This window comes from Silene latifolia, chromosome 6, assembly GCF_048544455.1.
Source record: "Silene latifolia isolate original U9 population chromosome 6, ASM4854445v1, whole genome shotgun sequence".
NCBI lineage: Eukaryota > Viridiplantae > Streptophyta > Magnoliopsida > Caryophyllales > Caryophyllaceae > Silene > Silene latifolia.
Genome location: NC_133531.1, coordinates 4,962,775 through 4,983,733, shown reverse-complemented (window position 1 = coordinate 4,983,733; position 20,959 = coordinate 4,962,775). Strand labels below are relative to the sequence as shown.

Here is a 20,959-nt window from a genome sequence, read left to right as displayed (position 1 = left end):
TCACTTGGCCAATGCAGCCAAGTGGCTTACATAGTCAAGTGTGTGGTGGTGCGGGAATCGTGGGCCGGGGGACTCAACCCCCTCGTCATCAAAAAAAAAAAAAAAAAAAGGGTATAATGGTAAACTCGGTTAGAGAGACATGCCAAATAACGAAGGTTAAGCCAACTTAAACCACTCTTTTCTGCTCGTACGTGGACACCTGGCTACCGTTATTTACCGGCAACAGCATCCTCCCCGCTAAATGATTAGCCTTTTCATCTCGGTTATTTGTTTACCTTTTATATTTAATTGTGACTTGTGAGAAGTAATTTAATTAAAGGTATAATTGTGCATGATTTATGTAGTGTACACATGGGATGTAAATAAACCGAGTTTAGTCGACAAGCTATTAAAATGATTGATACATTCAATTGAACAATAATCGAAAAGATGAAATTTATTCGGAAATCAAAACAAATACTCCATGATACACCCTGTTACAAATTCAAATCAAGTTTCAACGGAATAATGTGTCTTCTTATTCTATATTCATGAATCATGAATCATGACATTTTGTGAACCAAACGATCCTTTTTAATTAGTGATAATAAAAAACTAAATGGAAGACAAATAAAAAAGATGATGGCGTTGAGCGGATCTGGTCGTTTTACAAGTCGTCCTTCATGGATGATTATCGGAGATTTTAGATGGTCTTCTGGTACGGGTTTTGCATCCTTGTCCCGGTGCACCATATAACCTTCCTGTATTTGTATACATGACTGATTAGAATTTAGATCTTGTTGTATTAGGCCAATACCTTGAAAAAATTGCGATAGTGACCTGTAATCTGAACTACTTTAAAAATGTTTGTTTAGTTGTCAGTTGTCACCCAAAAAACACAAGAATTAGACTATGAATTTAAGAAAAATGGATTGCTAGATTGCTATTTTATTATCCTTATATCAGCTGGAAACCCATCCCAAACCCGCTAACCTGCATGTCCAAATGTCCAATTGTCCATGGCCCAAAAATCTATGCAAATCCGACTTTAACCCGTTTCAAATCTATGCATTCAATCACCTCTAAACAAAAATAATTACTTCCTCTGTAATTACATGATGTTCCCGTTTGACTTTTTACGGTCTTCTAGGTAACACTTTAAAAAGTTTGCAAACTTTGACCTTAGAAAGTCAAACGAGAACATCATGTAATTACGGATGAAATACAAAACTATGGAAGTAGGCCATAACAACAAATGTGTACGTACCTTACAAAGAGCCATAAAGTCATGATCAGTCTTCCGATCACCAAGACCAACATCCGGCATACCTTCCCCTTCAAACTCCGCCACAATCGCCTTTCGCTTCATCCCCGACACCAAAACTCCATCACCCGTCACAAACCCGGTCGCCTTTTGAGTCAACGGATCAATCCCAATACTCGTCCCTAACACAACATCACCCCCTAAATAATCCTTAACAAAACTCTCAACCATTATAATTGGGTTAGCCGTAACCACAACCTTTTTACCCTCGCACTTGTCAAAAACCTCGAAACTCTCCTTACGCACGTCTCCTGCGTAAAACCTCGAGAGCACGGTACGTGATACGTGTTCTATGTCACGTAACTTGAGACCCTTGAAAGAAATGTATATCATGGTTTTGATGGCGAGTGATTCGGAGATTAGTAAGTAGGAAATCGCGATAATTGGGAAGGTTAATAATAAGATTAATCCTCTAATTAAGCTTCCTGCTTCAATTGCAATTAACATGAAATATGGAAATGATGAATTTGAAATTAGTAACGTGCCATCTAAGTCTGCTGCTACGGTTTTGTAGGATTTTGTTTTTATGTTGCATTCTGAAATTGGAGGAAATTTTGGCATTTTTTTGGTTGGTGTGTTCTAAATTGATTGAAATAATGATGTTATAATGGGTTTTATAAATAAAGGGTTGTTCATAAACTAGACCAGACCGGAAAACTGGACCAGTCTGGACCGGTTTAGACCGGATACATTCTGGTCCGATCATTGGGTTCACAAAATTATGGTAGCCGGTTTTCGGTCCGGTCCAAGCAAAAAAAAATTAAAATACCTTATAAAATCTGATCGGTTCCGTCCAAACCCGGAAAAAACCAGACCTAAAGGGTTCCGATCAGGTTCGGTCCGGGTCCCCTCCTAACCGGTTCGGTCTCCAGTTTTGGGGTATGTGGTCGTCCGGTCTGTGGATCAAATCAGCCTAGTTCGGATTTGGACCGGTGAACATCCCTAGTTTTATACTATAAAGGATTTAAGGGTGATATATTATCAACTGAGCAGATGTCAACTATTTTAGTTGGTAAAGTCATGAGCAACTCGTAACCTTAGTTCAAACCCCGTCAGCATTAAAACCGCCCTTGTGACTCCCTTTATACAAAAAAAAAAGGGTAATATGATTGAAAAATGTTTAATAACTGAGAATATTACAACTAGAAGTACTTTAATTTAAGTTACTAACTAGTTGGTGATGTTAGTTGATAATGCATTGAATTAGAGTCATTTGCATAAATAAAACTAAAAACAAACACAAAGCGTCTTGCTTGTGATGGATACTATTCGTCACAAGCTGAAGACGGATAGTGTCCCTCTCACAATAAGGCAAGTGGGAGGGCAAGTGGGTGAAAAATAGAGCATCCCATATATAATGCCACTTGCATATTGTGAGAAGGGCACTATCCGTTTCAGCTTGTGACGAATAGTAATTCAAGACATGATCTCTTTAAATATGACATAATAAATTAATAATGTACTACTAGTCTAGGCCCTGTTTGGTAAACAACGGATTAATATTAGCAGAAGCAGATTTAGAAAGCAGATTTGACTAGCATAATGATTTAGCGGGTTTGACTAGCAGATTTATTTAGCAGAATTGTTTTAGAGGTGTTTGGTAATTGACAGTTTTAGATTAGCAGATTGTTTAGATTAGTTGTAAAATGACAAATAAGGATATGAATAAATTATTTATTAAATATATAAAAGGAAGGGTAGTATTTTTTAAGAGGGTAAATAAGACATTATTTTTTTCTTTCTAATCCGCTAACCTAATATGCTAGTAGGAGCAGCATATTGCAAAATAGCATATTGGACCCCAATATGCTATTTCAATATGACATTAACCAAACGCTCTAAATAGCATATTCGTAAGTCAAACATGCTAAACCTCTCCAATATGTTGAAATTTGGCCAATATGCCATTTACCAAACAGAGCCATATGATGTTGATCAATAATACAACTAACTTGCACGTTCGAGTGTTTCGAAACCAACCAATTATTTTTTTTTATTAAACATATGATTGCATATTGCATGCTAAACCATCCAATACTTTTTGGGTTAATTGATAAGAATAATCCGAACTATTACCAGTCTTCTCAAAATAATCTAACCTATCCATTATCCCATAATAATCTCATTTATACCATCATTTATCTTTTATTGCCTTGAGTGAAAGGCAACCTGCTCAGCCGGTCACTCCGTCACCTTAATTCAATCAATTGGTCTCCCTTGTGACGGGTTACCATTTGTGGCAGATATTTTGTGAGATAAAATGGTAACAAAATGGGTTAGTGGAGAAAGGGGACCACATGAATAGTGTTGCAAAGAGAGAAAAAGTGGGTACATTGTGAGGTAAAGTGGTATCCGTCACAAGCTTGTGACTAGACCTGGCAAAAGCAACCCGACCCGATTGACCCGACCCGAAAAAGCTGACCCGAGACCCGAAGTGACCCGAACTACATCACCCGAATGTGACCCGAAAACCCGAAAAAGCTTGTGACGGATATGTCATGTCTTCAATGAGAATTTGTGTAATTCAATATAAACTTTTAACCATTCAATTTACCCCTTCATTTTACCTAACACACCATTAACATCTCCTAAGTTTTTCATCTCCTTAATTTATCTTTCGTCTTTCATCAGTATCAAATAACCCTTAACTTATCTGCTTCGTCTTTCTTCAGCTTTAAGTTGCAAGCTGATACAACTGACAATGATTTTCCTAATCCAAATTTTCCATCTTGGCTCTAATCCAATAATTGAACATCAATAATAATTGGGTCATAATAATTCAATCACAACAAAACCACAAGAAAGTGACAAAAACTTTCGGGCATTCTTCCTCAACTTCTGAGGTTGCTAAAACAAGGACTCAATCTAAAGAGAAAAGACACTGGAGAGCAATAAACAATTGAAGTCTGATGTCGCTGTTCGAATGTGGCACGCGACAGAAGGGAGCACTGTATAGAGCAATGTAGATGGTTTCGCGCTTTGGGCGTGTGGCGTGTCGCGCCGAGGCTGTATTGCGAGTGATGCAGCCCGTTTCTGGGCTTACTTGGGCTTAGTTGCACATAATAAGTGCCTGGTGGGTTTGTAAGAATTGGATTAGTGGGTTTCGGGTTAATTGCAGCGGCTATTCGTTGCTGGTGTTAAGGGCGGAGTTGAAGGTCCGCGAGTCGAGTTCGAGCATGGTGGCGATCTGCTGTTGTTAGAGATTGAACGGAGAAGAGGGTGTAGGCTCGGTCGATATTGTTGGTCTGAGATGATTGAATGGTGAATAATGATGGGTTTCAATTATTTTGGCAGGGAAAGAGCTGGTCAGTTGGAGGAGGAGAGGACAAGACCTTGATTTTTTCAATTGCTGTAAACAAAAAAAGAAATTTGGATGTAAAAAAACAGATCTGGGCAAAAGAAATTTAGGAAGAAAATGGAGAATTATTGGTATTATTTTACTGTTGGCAGGATGATGATGAATAATACGGAGTATAAAGAAAGAAGGAAAGAATTAGGTGACCTAGAAAAAATTAAAGTTTACCTGTGATAATAGGTAAATAGGAGGAATAAATGATGCTATAAATGAGATTATTATGGAATAATGAAAAAATTGGATTATTTTGAGAAGGGTAGTAATAGTTTGGATTATTCTCATCAATTAACCCATACTTTTTTATATATAAAATGTAATTGCATATTGCATGCTAAACCCTCCAATAAATATTTTAATTAAAAAGTATTGACCGCACATTTGCATGCTAAATAGTTTAGTAAATTGACAATGAGATGGCATCATCAAGTGATATTAAATCTTGATATCACGCTTTCACATACAACTTGATGGACCCTACACAAGGCCATGTGAGAGCATGATATTGAGATTCAATACTACCCGATTAATAATGGAATGGGAGAGTCTCAGACTCTCAGTTATATAGGCTAAAACCCTGTTAGTGTGAAGCCTAGCCCATGCGCGTTGAGTTACCTTTACGAGAGCTCCACTCTTTATGTCTGGCAGGGTTCTTGACAAACGTTCCTTGGGAGGGATATAAGGAGGTACAAGGACGGTATACTATAAAAGAATGGGGGATTCAAATTAACAATCTATTATCCACAAAATTTCCGTCTTAATCAGTACGTGAAAAATGTTGATTTGCAGGTAGGTGTTTTTATATTTTTACTTTTTAAACTTGCACCTTGTGAAGAATTGCATAACTCGGCATGGTGACAAAAACGATGGTAGGTCATTGGTAGTCGGTAGCAAAGCCGAGAAGGTAAATGGGAGGTATTGTGAATGAAATGAAATGGGAGGCATAACACTAGCCCAATACAGACCCTAATCATCTTAGTTATTTAATTAATTAATCACACAAATAAATTAAGCTGTTTGTAATACAAGCTATAAGAGGCCTAGCTTAGCTTTGGTTAAATATTTGTAACAAATCTCATGAAAACTGGTTTTGATTCTTAATTACTGTAAAATCGGTCGTTAAAATCACATTGCCATTCATAAATTATGATGGCTATTAAGGTTTTAAGAAGATTTTATAAGTAAATTTCCTTTACACAAAAAATCAGCCGAAAAAATTATCAACAAACATTTGCGTATCGTTTACAATAAGTTTTATTCCGTATTAAAATATCTCTTATAAAGGAATGATTCAGACGGAGGGAATGAAGAGAGTAATAAGTGGTCATGGAGAAAACACTTAAAAGGAGTAAACGAGAAGAATATAGGGATCGAAATGCAAAATAGATTTAAGGAATAATTTGGAGAAAAGACGACGATGTTAATTTAATTAACAATGAATACAATTAGTGATTGGGTAGTGTGTTTTCTTAATTTTTGTGCCAAAATGAAATGGGAGGTTTATTGTGAATTGGAGGAAGTATAATGTTTTTGAGTTTTATTGTAATTTTTTAGAGGTGAATAAACTCAGAAATTTCATAGTGAAACTCAGAAACTTTAAAACAAAACTCAATTTTTTTTTGATAATGCTCAAAAACTATAGAATTGGAGGTAGTACATCAGATGTATAATCCCCTTACTGATAAATGATTACCCTTTTTGTGTCGGTCATTTGTTTACCTTTTACTCCCTCCGTCCCGGTCAATTGTTGTCCTTTGGTTTTGGCACAAAGACCAAAGAAAGTGGAGGGAGCCAATTACTAAATGACAAGTGGAACAAATTGAGTGCAAATGATCAAATTGCTCATTAAATTCATTCTTAAAATAGAAAGGACAACAATCGATTGAAACATCAAAAATGGAAAAGGATAATAAATGACCGGGACAAAGAGAGTATATTAATTGTGAGAAGTTTAAACAAAAGGTATAATTGTTCGTGATTTATGTAGTTTATACATGAAATGTAAATGAACTGAGTTTAGTCGACAAGCTATTAAATGATTAATACATTCAATTGACCAATAATCGAGAAGATTAAATTTATTCCAAAATCAAAACAAATACTCCATAATAATTATTACAAATTCAAATCAAGTTTCAACGGAATAATGTGTCTTCCTATTCTATATTCACGAATTTTGAGAATCATGACATTTTGTGAACCAAACAATCCTTTTTAATTAGTGATAATAGAAAACTAAATGGAAGACAAATAAAAAAGATTAAGGCGTTGAGTGGGTCTGGTCGTTTAACAAGTCGTCCTTCATGGTGATTATCGGAGATTTTAGACGGTCTTCTGGTACGGGTTTTGCATCCTTGTCCCGGTGCACCATGTAACCTTCCTGTATTTGTATACATGACCGATCATATTAGATCTTGTTATACTAGGCCAATACCTTGAAAAAATTGCGATAGTGGCCAGACTGTAATCCGAACTACTTTGAAAAGGTTTGTTTAGTTGTCACCCAAAAAACATAGGAATTAAACCATGAATTTCAAAAAAATGGATTATTAGATTGCTAGAAGTATTTTATTATTTTTATCAGCTAAATAGTCATCCAAATCCACTAATCTGCATGTCCAAATGTCCAATTGTTCATGGCCCAAAAAATCTATGTAAATTCGACTTTAATCCGTCTCAGAAGTCAAATCTATGCATTCAGTATTTCAGTCACCACTAAGCAAAGATAATTAATTCCTCTGTAATTACATGATGTTCCTGTTTAACCTTTTACCGTCTTTTAGGTGACACTTTTACCATATTTTTTTTGCTTTTATATGTATTTTTTTTTTTTAATTTTTTATGAATTTTTTTTATAGCAAATGTAATTAACTTTATATCGTATCTTAATTTTTCATAATTTTTAAATATTTAAGGTCAAAATTTGTAATTACGAGGAAATACAAAACTATAGGCTATAACAACCACAAATGTGTACGTACCTTACAAAGAGCCATAAAGTCATGATCAGTCTTCCGATCACCAAGACCAACATCCGGCATACCTTCCCCTTCAAACTCCGCCACAATCGCCTTTCGCTTCATCCCCGACACCAAAACCCCATCACCCGTCACAAACCCAGTCGCCTTTTGAGTCAACGGATCAATCCCAATACTCGTCCCTAACACAACATCACCCCCTAAAAAATCCTTAACAAAAGGCTCAACCATTATAATCGGGTTAGCCGTAACCACAACCTTTTTACCCTCGCACTTGTCAAAAACCTCGAAACTCTCCTTACGCACGTCTCCTGCGTAAAACCTCGAGAGCACGGTACGTGATACGTGTTCTATGTCACGTAGCTTAAGACCCTTGAAAGAAATGTATATCATGGTTTTGATGGCGAGTGATTCGGAGATTAGTAAGTAGGAAATCGCGATAATTGGGAAGGTTAATAATAAGATTAATCCTCTAATTAAGCTTCCTGCTTCAATTGCAATTAACATGAAATATGGAAATGATGAATTTGAAATTAGTAACGTGCCATCTAAGTCTGCTGCTACGGTTTTGTAGGATTTTGTTTTTATGTTGCATTCTGAAATTGGAGGAAATTTTGGCATTTTTTTGGTTGGAGTTTTATAAACTGATTGAAATAATTACTGTATGTTATAAGCTTGTTATAATGGGTTTTATATAGGGTTATTCATAAACTAGACCGGACCGGCAAACCCAATCGGTTCGGACTAGTTCAGACCGGATAAATTCCGGTCTGGTCTTTGGGTTCAAAAAATTATGGTAGCCGGTCTACGGTCCGGCTCAGTCCAATCCAAAGAAAATTAAAATACCTTTTAAAATCTATCTGGTTCCGACCAAACCCGAAAAAAACCGGACCTAAAGGGTTCCGGTCCGGTCCGACCCCTCCCACCCCCCCCTCCCCCCCCCCCCCCAACCCACCCCCATTTCTCTCTCTCTTTCTAATCGGTCCGGTCTCCGGTTTTGGGGTATGTGGTTGTCCGGTCTCCAGATCAAACCAGTCCGGTTTTGGACCGGTGAACATCCCTAGTTTTTTTATATAAAGGATTTAAGGATGATATCGACCGAGCAGATGTAAACTATTTTAGTTGGTAAAGTTATGAGCAGTAATACTCATAACCTCTGTTCACACCCCGTCAGAATCAAAATCGCTTTTGTCGCTTCCTTTATACCAAAATAAGGGTAATATCTATCAAAAAGTGTTTAGTAATTGAGATTATTACAACTAGATAGGAGTACTTTAATTTAAGTTATTAGTTGGTGATGTTAGTTGATATCCATTGAATTAGTCATTTGCATAAATAAATAGGCCGACTATAAACATAAATCTTCTAAATAATTCAAGGCATGATTTCTTCAAATGTGACATAATGGTTGGTATACTACTAGTCTGCTATATGATGTTGATCAATAATACAACAAACTTGCACGTTCGAGCGTTTCGAAACCAGCCAATAATTTTTTTTTATTAAACATATGATTGCATATTGCATGCTAAACCCTCCAATAAATATTTTAATTAAAAAGTATTGCCCGCACATTTGCATGCTAAATAGTTTAGTAAATTGACAATGAAATGGCGTCACCAGGTGATACTAAATCTCGATATCACGCTTTCACATACAACTTGATGGACCCTACACAAGGCCATGTGAGAGCATGATATCGAGAGTCGAGACTCAATACTACCCGATGAATAATGGAATGGGAGAGTCTCTGTTATATAGGCTAAAACCCTGTTAGCATGAAGCCTAGCCCATGCGCGTTGAGTTACCTTTACGAGAGCTCCACCCTTTCTATCTGGCACGGTTCTTGACAAACGTTCCTTGTGAGGGATATAAGGAGGTACAAGGACGGTATACTATAAAAGAATGGGGGATTCAAAATTTCAATTTAACGATCTACAAACTTTCCGTCTTAATCAGTACGTGAAAAATGTTGATTTGCAGGTAGGCATCTTTATATTTTTCCTTTTTAAACTTGCACCTTGTGAAGAATTGCATAACTTGGCATGATGAAAAAAAAGATAGTAGATCATTGGTGGTCGATAGCAAAGCCGAGAAGGTATCAGACTGTGATAGTTGTTAAACCCTTACAATCACGAGCTCTGATAGGATATACAGCAAGTCTTATTGAAGACGGACATATTCGTCACAAGCTGAAGACGGGTCAAGTAATACCCAAGTGGGTAGATAAGACAAAAGCAGAATGCTACTCCCTAGGCATTTTGCTTTTGTCTTATCTACCCACTTGAGTATTATTTGACCCGTCTTCAGCTTGTGACGGATATGTCCGTCTTCAATGAAGAATTTGTGTAGGATATAAGAGAACCATCGTCAGCAAAAACCTAACCTAAGATGACGGTTGAGTGTTCATATTAGAGAACCATCATAAGCGAAAACCTAACCTAAGAAAAAAAACAACCTAAGATACGGTTGAGCATTGATAGCATATTAGAGAACCATCGTAAGCAAAAACCTAACCTAAGATGACGACTTGAGTTCAACCAACGGTTTATGCCTAAATACAAGTGCCTTTCCTTTTCAAGCACAGATAGGCAGACGACATAAAATCACATATAGGGAGTAAAAATATATAGTGTCCCCCAATCTTTTCGCGGAAGCATAGGGTAAAAAGCCATTATTAACACGTAATAATCAAACATTTACGAAAAAATTAAGGGGTCGTTTGGTTGCATATGGGAATTTGTATTACCTAGGAAGTTATAAAACACGTGAATTTGGAATTCATGTGAATTACAAAAATACTAGTATAGCAACCCGCGCTACAGCACGGTAATTTTATAAAGGCTAATTCTAGAGATTGAGTGTATTAATATTATTTTAATAAATAGAATATGAATTTAATTTAATGTAAATGTACTTTTACATATAAAACGTAACTATAAGAAATATTCCATATATAGGGGCATAGTGATTGACGGCAATATTATTATTAATTGTGTAGAATATTGTAGTAGAAATATTTCATATATGGGTTGACTAAAATATTTTGACTACAATATATTAGAAGGAAAATATATTAGAAGAAAATATTCTAGAAGGGAATATTCCACATGGGGGGAAAGATAAGCGGGAAACTTGAGCGAGAATAACACAAATGTGTTATTCTTTTAGTCTATAGGGGATGTTTGGTTGCTTATGGGAGGAAGTCACGATTCGTAAAGTTTCTAACTTACCTGGAGGCCTGGGTAAGCAACTTCCTCCATTGTGGAGGAATTGGAATTCATGGGAACTTCCAATTCATGTGAATTGGGGTAACCAAACAACATACCCATTTTGCAATTCACATGAATTTAAGTTCCTACATTATTTAGTGGGTAACCAAACAACCCCTAAAAAACTATCGCGTATACTATGATAGTCTTCAACCGTAAAGAAAACTTTTCAAAAACTAAATCAATCATATGTTACATCTCCTACAAGTTACACAGAGACTCCGACCCTCTACAGCCCTCTACAACCATGATAGTTGATGTTACACCTAAATAACATGTTATTGCGAAGAATGAAGACGGACATGTGTACACGGTCTATCGGGTTCTCCCCGTGACCAAAGATTCTTTAGATCACGTCTTTTCTTCCCCAGCGTCAACAATGTTCCTGCATAAATTTCATGTTTAAAACTACCCTAAAACATAGCAGAAAATATTTGCACCATCTATTAATATTAGGAAGACACGACAAAGAGCTGACAATTTAGGCCGGTTTTGGATCGAGTTTGTCTGGTCAATTGGGTTTTTGCCTAAAATGAAGGCATGTTGCGACATGTAACGAAAGGTGAAGTTTCAGGGGTAAAATAGGTGGAAAGGCAAGTCGTTATCTTCGAGTTGGATCTTTAGCAAGTTACTATATATAAAGCGATTCATAGTCTCCGACTGAATTCAAAACCTCAGATAACTACTTTTGCGTTATCTTTTGTCTCATTAGACACAAAGTTTCTCAGTTGTAATCAAGCAAAACCGTCCTACAAGTTGAACGGAGTATATTAACGTGAAACAATACGTACCAAGTGTAAATGGAACAATGTAGAGAAGAGCTGGTTGGCCATGTCCATCCATTAAGTTCAAAGCCACGTACGTTATGAGCAGACCTGCAGCATTAGGTTAGAGTAAGCCATATTCGGTTTAATGGACCAACAGCCACTTAAAAATTTAAGAAACAATCAAGTTTCGTGAATCATTTTGTTTTATTCTATCATATTATTAGGCAACGTATACTGGCTCCATTAGAAATGGATCTCTCATCCGTCCTCCACTTTTACCATGCTTTTCTATTGCCCAAATACAAGAAAACAATTTGGAGAACATAGGAAGACGGACAGGCTTCTCAAGATAATAATGTAAGGCATGCAAGAGTTTGTGGGTAGGGCGCGGGCGCAAGGGTGGGTGGGAGAGGTTCTAAAAGGTACATAAAATGACAGGGAAGAGAAATGACTACATTAGATTTCCATCTAACAAATAAAAAAAATTGTTTCTCATACCGAAACCATATGCACATATCGCCCACAAAAAATATCCCGCTCGTATTTTCTTGTTCCCGAGCCAATCATATCTGAAATTAAAACCAGCAATCAATCATGATGATCCAATTTGATCAGTTCGAAACCCTTTCTAACGTCCATTATATCACGGAAATGAGAAAAGTTCGAGTTGTAGCTATACTGTTAACAATCCTTATTTTTTACAAGTCCATGCATTTACACGGTACTATTTCATGATCAGTTCTTTACATAAACAAAAGGCAATAATTTTATTTTGAAAGTTAAAAGTAAGTGTGTAACCTTAATGAGAAGGCGATTACTAGACCAGGTAAAAGTATGTCCCCAAATCCAATGACACTGTAACCTCCCCAAGGATCAAACATCCGAGGTATCTTCAAAAGCATTGGAATGCCGTCCTCTCCACTATTATCACCGCGTGCGACCTATATAGTGAAAAAATTAGTTGCGTACGGGCATTGGAAATTGGAACCTGATTGTTTTTGTTAACGGAATAACGGATTTACAGGAGATCATCAAAGCAACTTACCACAATCATAACACTCTCGTGAAATAAATACTTGGAAACAAAGACCCAAAATATATCGTACAAGAAAGCACAGCTTAGAAGAACTGTGCCAACCTGCCAAAATTAAGACAAGTTTTATGTTAATTATAGCTTTCAATTAGCCAAGAACAAGTTCTCAAGTTCAAGGAGCATTCATTATTTCATTAACATGTTACGAGTTACGAAAACAGAAAAAAGAAGCAAATCATTCAATCATCTAACCTTGAGATTTGGCACACGAACTATCTGAAGCACTGTGAGAATCAACGCAATACCCTGATCAGAGAAACGATTTGCTCAGCAGTTGTAATTTAACCATCAAGAAGCTCCAATAACTGTAAAGAGCACATATTATCTGCCAGTATATTTCGCCGGAAACGTGAAACATCTAAAGTATGTTGAATGGACATATAGTTCCCAGACGGTAACTTTTTAGTTTTGTATCCCTCAACCCTTTTTCCAACCTCAAAAAGCCAAAGTAATGAGATCTACACCCGTAAAGTACGCAAAATTCTAAGGATCTGGGTCAAACCCATTGGACCTATGATAACCAATCCTGATTAGAATTTTTAGAACTTTGGACCCCTGTGGAAATGGGTCTAGGTTGAACCTCACGGAAATGGGTCTAGGCTGAACCTCACGAATCTGGATCCAGCAAGTCAGTAAGATCCGGTCTAAGCCAGCCCATCGCCATCCCTAACTATAACACCTCAAATACCAAGTTAAGCCAGCTTATCCACCTCTCTATCCCTCCACTCTCATGAGTCATGCCTAGCCTAGATCATCCGAGGGAACCCTAAACGGACTTGAACCACACCAAAATATTCTACCTCTGAGGGGACCGCAAGTGGACTTGGAACATGCCAAACTATTCTATACTAGTCTAGGCCTGTAGTAGCTATGAAAAAGGGAGATAAGGAAACTGATCTCAGAGCTGCTCTAGTGGAGACTCCAAATTGTGACCTCGTGACACTAGTTACTACAACCAAACAAGCCATTATCTCCATATGGGAGGGATACTTGTAGATCCTCAACCAGAAAAGAAGTATCGAGTATATGCTGAAGAAGTCACATAATGGTAAACTTGCACAAAGCTAGTGGGCAGAGCCATAAATTATATCGATGGTATCATATTTAGTTCTGTTGTTATTTGTTCCCCTTTTAATGGATTTTATGATACGGAGTACAAGTTTTCATATTAGGTAAAGTCACAACATTCTCCCTCCATTTTTTTCATTTATTACTTTAACCCGGTTTCACATTTTTGGGAATTCCTTCATTGACTTCCTTTACCAAATCTGGTAGTTCTTGTACTAAAAATGACAATTATATACTCACCTTACCCATGTGTAACTAAAATGACCTCTACGCCTATTTTGTCTATCCCTAAATGAAAAAATAGAGGAAGTAAAGCATTATCTGTCTGAAAATCTGTGGGATCACAGGGCCCCGTGACCTTGTATGTGGCTACGCCACTACACAAAGCTATAACTAAAAACTATAAAATATCTGGTAAGCAGCTGGGAAAGCACTCTTACAAGGATATCTTGACCGATCCAAGCATATGCTTCACGGCGGAAAACAGCCCAAACAACAGCAAAAATGATGCATAATGGAGAAACAGCCATTGCTAAACATGAGATTGCTCCAAAGAAGGGCACTTTGACAATTGTAACAGCAGCATGTTCAAACCATTTGAAGCTGTTGCATAAGTCAGACCACAACTCTATCATAAGCTCGCAATCGCATTCATATTAAACAAGAGTTGTCCTTGATATCACGAGATATGATGTAAATTGCATGCAAACAAAAGAATTTCTACCTCCATCCCAAAAATATTGTCCCCATTTGACTTAGGTGATCGACCGATGTCAACTTCGACCAAAAATTTCTCTAAATATATAGAGATACATAAACTTTGTCATGTCCGATTTATAAAAGAAAAAAAGCTGTTTAAACATTGTCATTTTTAAGAAGTTACTACGAGTATTAATTAATTTTAGAGAAAATATCCTTCAAAGTCAATATCGCTTGACTGCCAAAGACAAGTAGGGATAATATAAAATGGATGGAGGATTTCTTTTGAAGCCTATGAGTTCTAACATAACTGTTGTCAGATGGATAGAAATATGGAGCTTTGTGCAGGCATACCTCGAAAGGAATGCTACCAAACAAGTTTGCAAACCCTGTAAGACATAATTGATCACAAACTCATCACCCGTTCTAAATGTTCAGAAGGAAACAACATTTTAAACAAAAATTGTAGCAGCCAACATGAGTAAACATAGAATAGAACTCACCTCGGCCCCACCAATGCAAAATAGCACCACCAGAACATCAATGAACCAAACTGACATAAGTTTGTACAACATGACCAAAAATCCGGAAGCAATCACGACAAAAAGAAGTGCCGATCCGGTACTGATGTCAACAAAACCTGAGTAGCCAGTTCCTGAAGCAGCTACCATTTCATCTGATGCATCCTACACACATAGGAAAAAGAATTTAATGCTTGATGGAATGAATAATAGTCTCCTTCAGTCTCTTCCAATTGTACTCCTGAAGGATGCACCTGAAGGATGCATTCAGTTAGCATGATGGTACTGGTGGCAAGAGGATGAAATTTGATTCCTAATATCATTCTTTTTGGGGTTTTTTTTGCACACAAGAATCAATTAATTCTTATGTTTATCGTATAATCTTATAACTATTTATCATTCCACATTTTTTCCCTTAAAACCATTACTCCCTCTGACTCAATAGGTTCTTTATATTTGTTTTTTTAATTGGTGAGGGGAATTTCGAACTAACATAAAGATTTGGTTGTGGCCGAGGCAGTATCTTTATCATCATAGATTGAACGCACAACCTTTGACAGTTTGTCTCGTTCAATAGCAGCCTCCCTGGCATTCCATGCAGACCAATACGATGCACACAGAATAGTGCCAAGAGCCATGAGCCAGAGAAAAACTTCCGCTACATCGACTGCTGGACGCTTGGGGGAGTACAGCTGCAAATAAACTGCAGAAAGGGAATCCTGTAAATAGTAATGGATTATGAAACCCATGCAGCACAAGAGAGTAAAGAAAACCATCGAATTGACTTATCGACTTATCGTCAACCGCAAATACTTACGCAAGGTGGTCTCTCAAGGTGATTTTACATATGCATTATTGTACAACCACTGTTTTTCCCCCAATACCCCTATAGACAATAGTAGTTACAAAAAATTCACAGGGGTATTTTGGCAAATAACATGCAGTCTTACAATATTTAGCAAAAAACTGTCGTGTAAGAAACTTTTTGTTCATCTACAAACTACAAGACCGCTGAGGCAAAAAAAAAAATATGTATCTTACCACTCGAATCGTTGTACAGTAAATTCTCCAATGTTGCACCAGCATCATTTGGCAACATTATTGCTGGGATTCGGATATCAGTGTCAGCATCGGTCTCACAGACCATTTTAAAAAGTTCTGCATCCGAAGTACCATTGAATATGTTATGATTCAACACTTAATAAGAATTTCTGCTCATTGAACTTGGAATCAAGGAAACGTATCAAAAATCCCAGACCATATAACTTTACTTGGTTCTAATTAAAGATAAATCTAAGTAAGCTGTTTCCAATTCCAATGGACCAAAGACTCACAATTCTTTGGCTGTATTATATGATGAAATAAAGTGAAGTGACTCCCAAAATTCTCTATTCCCCTTGTATCGGGAACTAGCAAGGCAGACGGCACTTTACTAGTCTTGAATTTATTCATGGTTAATAACTATTCAAGATTTCACTCGTTACAGATGTCGATAGATTAACCAACACAGGAAACAACTCGCTCTCCTCTAAGCAGTCCTAAACAACATATTAGCTGTGCCGTCAAGAATTGATAAAAAAATCTGCAGGCATTCCCAGCCCTTGAGGCAAGCATGCAGAAACCTTTGGTATCTAGAAAATAAGTAAATGTACCACAGGAGCGGAAGAGAGCAAGACACACATACAGACCTTCCACTTTTGACATGTTACCCCACCAGTCACCAGACAAGATTTTCTAAAATTTTCCGCCACCAGTCTATGGATTACTAAAATGCTAAATTGCTAATCCAAAATCTTATTTGGTAAATTGATGAGCAAATGCTGATTCGTGTAACTCCTACAGAATCATTAGCAATTCAGGCTCCGACAAATTGGTGAAGAGCAACCAAGAGTTCAAGAGTTTAAGACTGCATATCAGTTAGAAGAGAATTCACAGAGGAATATGAATCATTACAATATGCCAAAAGTACACACTCGAATTCGAGAGCCTAAAGTAGCTCTTCTAGAAGTGCAACTATGTAGCATAAGTGAGATTTTTTTACAGAACTATACAGAAGTGAGTACTGATTGGGTTAAAATAAAGGCTAAAAACATTACCATAATGCCCATTTAAAAAACGCGTATTGGTATGGTAACACGAACCAAAACGCAATGAAAGGAAAACAAGCAGGGTTGCTAGGAAATGCAAATGAATAAATCTGATTCAAAAGATTACTAGTGATCTTTATATTTATTGAAAACTTTAATATCACTAGTGATTATTTTACGAATTTTAGTGACCCTTGCACTTTCAATTGTAAAATGGTGACAGGCTAACTTACTGTTAAACCGTCTTACAAAGTGACTAATATTATTAGATTATGGAGTACATGACAGAGCAGCCTATCAATCTGAATTAGCAGACTTAAGTTAAAAGAGAGAGTAAATACCAGTACTGTTGTTTACGATAAGAATAGCAGAGGCGCCGGCATCTTCAGCGTTATTTGCCTTAGTCGTAAAACTGCAATTTCCTCGATATACTAGAATAGCTTCACCAGTAAGCTGCTCATACAAAAGTAGGAAAAAAAACAGTTATAAAAACTTTGTTTTTATATTAAGCTTTTGATATATTAGTCACAGTCAGCTAGTGAACCTTATTCCTGGGAGGACTGCAACAATCTGGAGGATCAGCAAGAGTCAGTTTGGTCCGGTTGGCATGTTTCTCCTTTGATTCTAGCGTGGGACCAAACCGAGCACCAACTCCCACATACTCAACATCCTCAAACCCATCAACCCAAGTTGGTACTTTCACCTACAAAAGAAAGAATTCAAGAAAATTTGAGTCATATTACTAGATTTAGTGAAGAATTACAAGCAAGATCGTAACTTCCTAACTTAAATTGTCTTTTCATATGTCCTATGTCCGCTAGTCTCATGCAAACAAGAACTAGATTTTACTAGGTTGCAGCAGAATCAAGTGTTGCACCAAAGCCTAATTCTATTGACATTGAACCTATGCTACAAAACCATCCACCTAAATTGAATAAATTGCCACATAAAATCAAGAAAGTTGGCAATTGTTAGCTATACTGACGAGGCGGATCTCGAACCGTCAGCCCAAGGTAAGATTCTAGGTTACAAGTTACAAGTTACAAGTTACAACCTTTAGTTTGACAATAGTTACAATCTCAACTGTCCTACCCAAGTGAGGATTTGAGACCAAAACCCCGAAACAGATCATAGATATCAAAACAATAACCAATGATATGATCATGAATTCATGATATCAAAAAAAACACAAAATTTTAAACCTAATAATAAAAAAATAACAATAATTTTGACAACCATATATTCATTCCAATAAGTCTTGCTTAAGATGGATATATCCGTCTTAAGGTTAAGACGGGTCAAAATGTCAAATACAATCAAGTGGGGTAGTAAAAGACAAAAGTTTTAGCATTTTCTAGGCAACTAGTGGGGTGATTTGATATGTATTTGACTTGTTTTAAGCTTAAGATGGATAGTGGCCGTCTTAAATGAGAATTTGTGATATTCTAATTACCACTTTCATGATTATCTATCAATTAATCATGAGATTTCAAATATTCACAACACCAGATTCAGATAAAATCAGTACAACAAAATCATTATCAATCATGATCTTCATGAACTAACCAGCTTTTAAAAATTATAATTTACCTCATGAACACAAACAAACATAATTATAAATCAACCGCATATCCCAAGAACCCAAATCAACGATTTGAACTAAAAATCACATAACCCAATAATAATACAATAAATTCAAATACCCAAAACAAGCGCAGCTAGTCTTGCTTAAGACCGTCTTAACTTAAACCTCTCACAACCTCATTTTATTTTCACCTCTATTTTAATCGGATGTGAGAGGCGCCTTAAGTTAAAAGCCGGTCTTAAACAAGAATTGGTGAAACAAATAAACAAAAAGTCAAACCCCCAAAAATTCCAAATTTCCAATCAAAAACATGAAAAACCTTCCAATTCCAAAACCCCAATCCCATTTCTAATTCCTCCAAAAAAAAATCAAATTACATAACTAAAAACCAATCAAATCACATCAAAAAAAATCAATTTTTTTCCCTAAAATCTTTACCTAAACAAACAAATTAATTACAAAAAATAAAGGGTAAAAGAGAGAATTAATTACCAAGACAAAACTATTATCACAACCAGGTTGTTTAGGAGCTTTATCATCTTCATGAACTATATCACCTCCATAAACTTGTGGCAAAATTAATAAAATTAAAAAACAAATTAAAGAACTAAATAAAGTCCAAAACTTCATGAAATCACACTTAAATTTTCAATAAAAAGCTCTAAAATTTGTTGAAATTTCTGGGATTTCTGTATTAATAACATGAAAACTTAGAAAAGATGAAATTTTGTTGTGAACCCAGTAATATAAATACAATTAAAAAGTGAAATAAATAAAGTTTGCAACAGACAGACAAAGAGAGGGAGATAGAGATAGAGAGAGAAAATGAAAGAAGGCAGAAAGATGTAGTTGTACTTGATTATAGTACTAGTTTGTTACAGTAGAGTACTTTTTTACTTTTATATTTTTATTATTAATTAATTAATTACTTGGTTTTTTTAATTACTGTTTACAGTAATTACCAACTAGGCAAGTACCAACAAAAGTTATTGTACGGATTACTCTGTTATTTTTATTTTTTATTTTTTATTTTTTATTTTTAAGTCATGAAATAAATGTTTTTTTGCTTTTGTTGACGGAGGCAAGACGGCAAGTACCAAGACTACCAACAAAATGAAAGACGTCCTTTTTTCTTATGATGATTTGGGTTTGTTGAAAGTTCTTTGCTTTTAACAACCGCTCTCATATGCGAGGATATTATAGGTCAATTTTGATTGACCTATTTTTCTTTTCTTATCAAAAAAAAAAAAAAAATGAAAGACGTTTTTGATACTGATGGGATTTGAATTCAGGTCATTAATACCATTTGTTATATCTTTACCAACTAAGGCCTTGTTCTTGTCGGCTGAAAAGAGTTAAACTGAGCTTAATGCAGCTGAACTGAATTTTTAAGTGGATTATACATCTGATGTAGTCCATCAGATGTATAGTTTTTGAGCATTAAGATAAAGTTTTTGAGTTTTACTCTAAAATTTTTGAGGTTTATTATAAACTATTTGAGTTTATTTACTTAAACTTTAATCTCAAAAAGTTGCATTATAACTCAAAAAAATTACATATAAACTCACAAAAATTTGATTTTTGACATTATAAAACTAAAATATAATTTATAAACTCTATAGTACTCGAAAAAATACACAAAGACTCAAAAAGTCATTAAATATGATGTAGTACATCTGATGTACAATCTTTTTTGTCATTTAATGGAGTTAAACTAAATTGGAGTAAGAGTTAATTTGCGAAGAGATGAGATGAATTGAACTGAATGAAGCTAAATTGATCTAAAATAAGTTGAAATTAAGTCCGAAAGAATAGGGCCTAGTCAATTAACATCTACACTAGTCGAGTCTTTTTTTGAAAAATGGATAAATAGAGGAAAGCACCTTAAATGACAATGAAATGAGATTTTAATGATAAAATTGAGGATATTCTTTGAGTAATCAAATATTTTGTATTTTTTTTTTTTTGTGACGAGAAAATCCACATTAACAACTTTTGGTGCTCGCTAGGTAAACTGTGAGTATACGTGACAGCTTGTAAACCACTTATACCAAATTGATCGTCCTTTTTAGGGGTCGCCTGGTATGGCTGTAATGGGCCTGAAAATGTAAGGGGGAAATATTCTGGCTCATTCTCATAAGTTTGGTATAGAAGTATCTGTTCAGGTCCAGTAATAATTACTCCCTGCAAGAGGTAATAGATTACCTACCTCCCACCTCCGTAACAATTACTGG

General features: G+C 35.9%; 3 protein-coding genes across 3 annotated transcripts; all 3 read right to left on the bottom strand.

Annotated features, from left to right (window-relative positions):
• Nucleotides 1–410: 410 nt before the first annotated feature.
• On the bottom strand, nucleotides 411–1,921 carry LOC141586102 (glycerol-3-phosphate 2-O-acyltransferase 4-like). The gene is made up of 2 exons (XM_074407230.1): nucleotides 1,247–1,921; nucleotides 411–740 (listed from the first exon to the last, which is right to left on the bottom strand). The coding sequence occupies exons 1-2, from the start codon at nucleotides 1,862–1,864 to the stop codon at nucleotides 543–545; spliced, it is 816 nt and encodes a 271-aa protein (XP_074263331.1). The 5' UTR covers nucleotides 1,865–1,921; the 3' UTR covers nucleotides 411–542.
• Nucleotides 1,922–6,707: 4,786 nt separating this feature from the next.
• Nucleotides 6,708–8,303, bottom strand: LOC141586099 (glycerol-3-phosphate 2-O-acyltransferase 4-like). The gene is made up of 2 exons (XM_074407228.1): nucleotides 7,637–8,303; nucleotides 6,708–7,035 (listed from the first exon to the last, which is right to left on the bottom strand). The coding sequence occupies exons 1-2, from the start codon at nucleotides 8,252–8,254 to the stop codon at nucleotides 6,916–6,918; spliced, it is 738 nt and encodes a 245-aa protein (XP_074263329.1). The 5' UTR covers nucleotides 8,255–8,303; the 3' UTR covers nucleotides 6,708–6,915.
• A 2,745-nt stretch (nucleotides 8,304–11,048) lies between these two features.
• On the bottom strand, nucleotides 11,049–19,594 carry LOC141586098 (signal peptide peptidase-like 4). The gene is made up of 14 exons (XM_074407227.1): nucleotides 19,218–19,594; nucleotides 17,685–17,843; nucleotides 17,482–17,593; nucleotides 16,095–16,211; nucleotides 15,605–15,756; nucleotides 15,036–15,218; nucleotides 14,887–14,921; nucleotides 14,274–14,436; nucleotides 12,958–13,011; nucleotides 12,718–12,810; nucleotides 12,471–12,613; nucleotides 12,171–12,241; nucleotides 11,697–11,780; nucleotides 11,049–11,290 (listed from the first exon to the last, which is right to left on the bottom strand). Exons 1-14 carry the CDS (start codon nucleotides 19,353–19,355, stop codon nucleotides 11,184–11,186), a joined length of 1,611 nt encoding a protein of 536 aa, XP_074263328.1. The 5' UTR covers nucleotides 19,356–19,594; the 3' UTR covers nucleotides 11,049–11,183.
• Between the last annotated feature and the right edge of the window lie 1,365 nt (nucleotides 19,595–20,959).

Excerpts from the sequence above, each read along its gene's own strand:
- LOC141586102 (XM_074407230.1), bottom strand. The coding sequence starts at position 1,864 with ATGCCAAAATTTCCTCCAATTTCAGAATGCAACATAAAAACAAAATCC. Across the intron at positions 741-1,246 it reads ACTTTATGGCTCTTTGTAAG|GAAGGTTATATGGTGCACCG; the intron begins GTACGTACACAT and ends ATACAAATACAG.
- LOC141586099 (XM_074407228.1), bottom strand. The coding sequence starts at position 8,254 with ATGCCAAAATTTCCTCCAATTTCAGAATGCAACATAAAAACAAAATCC. Across the intron at positions 7,036-7,636 it reads ACTTTATGGCTCTTTGTAAG|GAAGGTTACATGGTGCACCG; the intron begins GTACGTACACAT and ends ATACAAATACAG.
- LOC141586098 (XM_074407227.1), bottom strand. The coding sequence starts at position 19,355 with ATGAAGTTTTGGACTTTATTTAGTTCTTTAATTTGTTTTTTAATTTTA. Across the intron at positions 13,012-14,273 it reads GGATCGGTCAAGATATCCTT|GGTATTGCGTTGATTCTCAC; the intron begins GTAAGAGTGCTT and ends TTCTCTGATCAG. Across the intron at positions 11,781-12,170 it reads GATATGTGCATATGGTTTCG|GTCTGCTCATAACGTACGTG; the intron begins GTATGAGAAACA and ends CTAATGCTGCAG.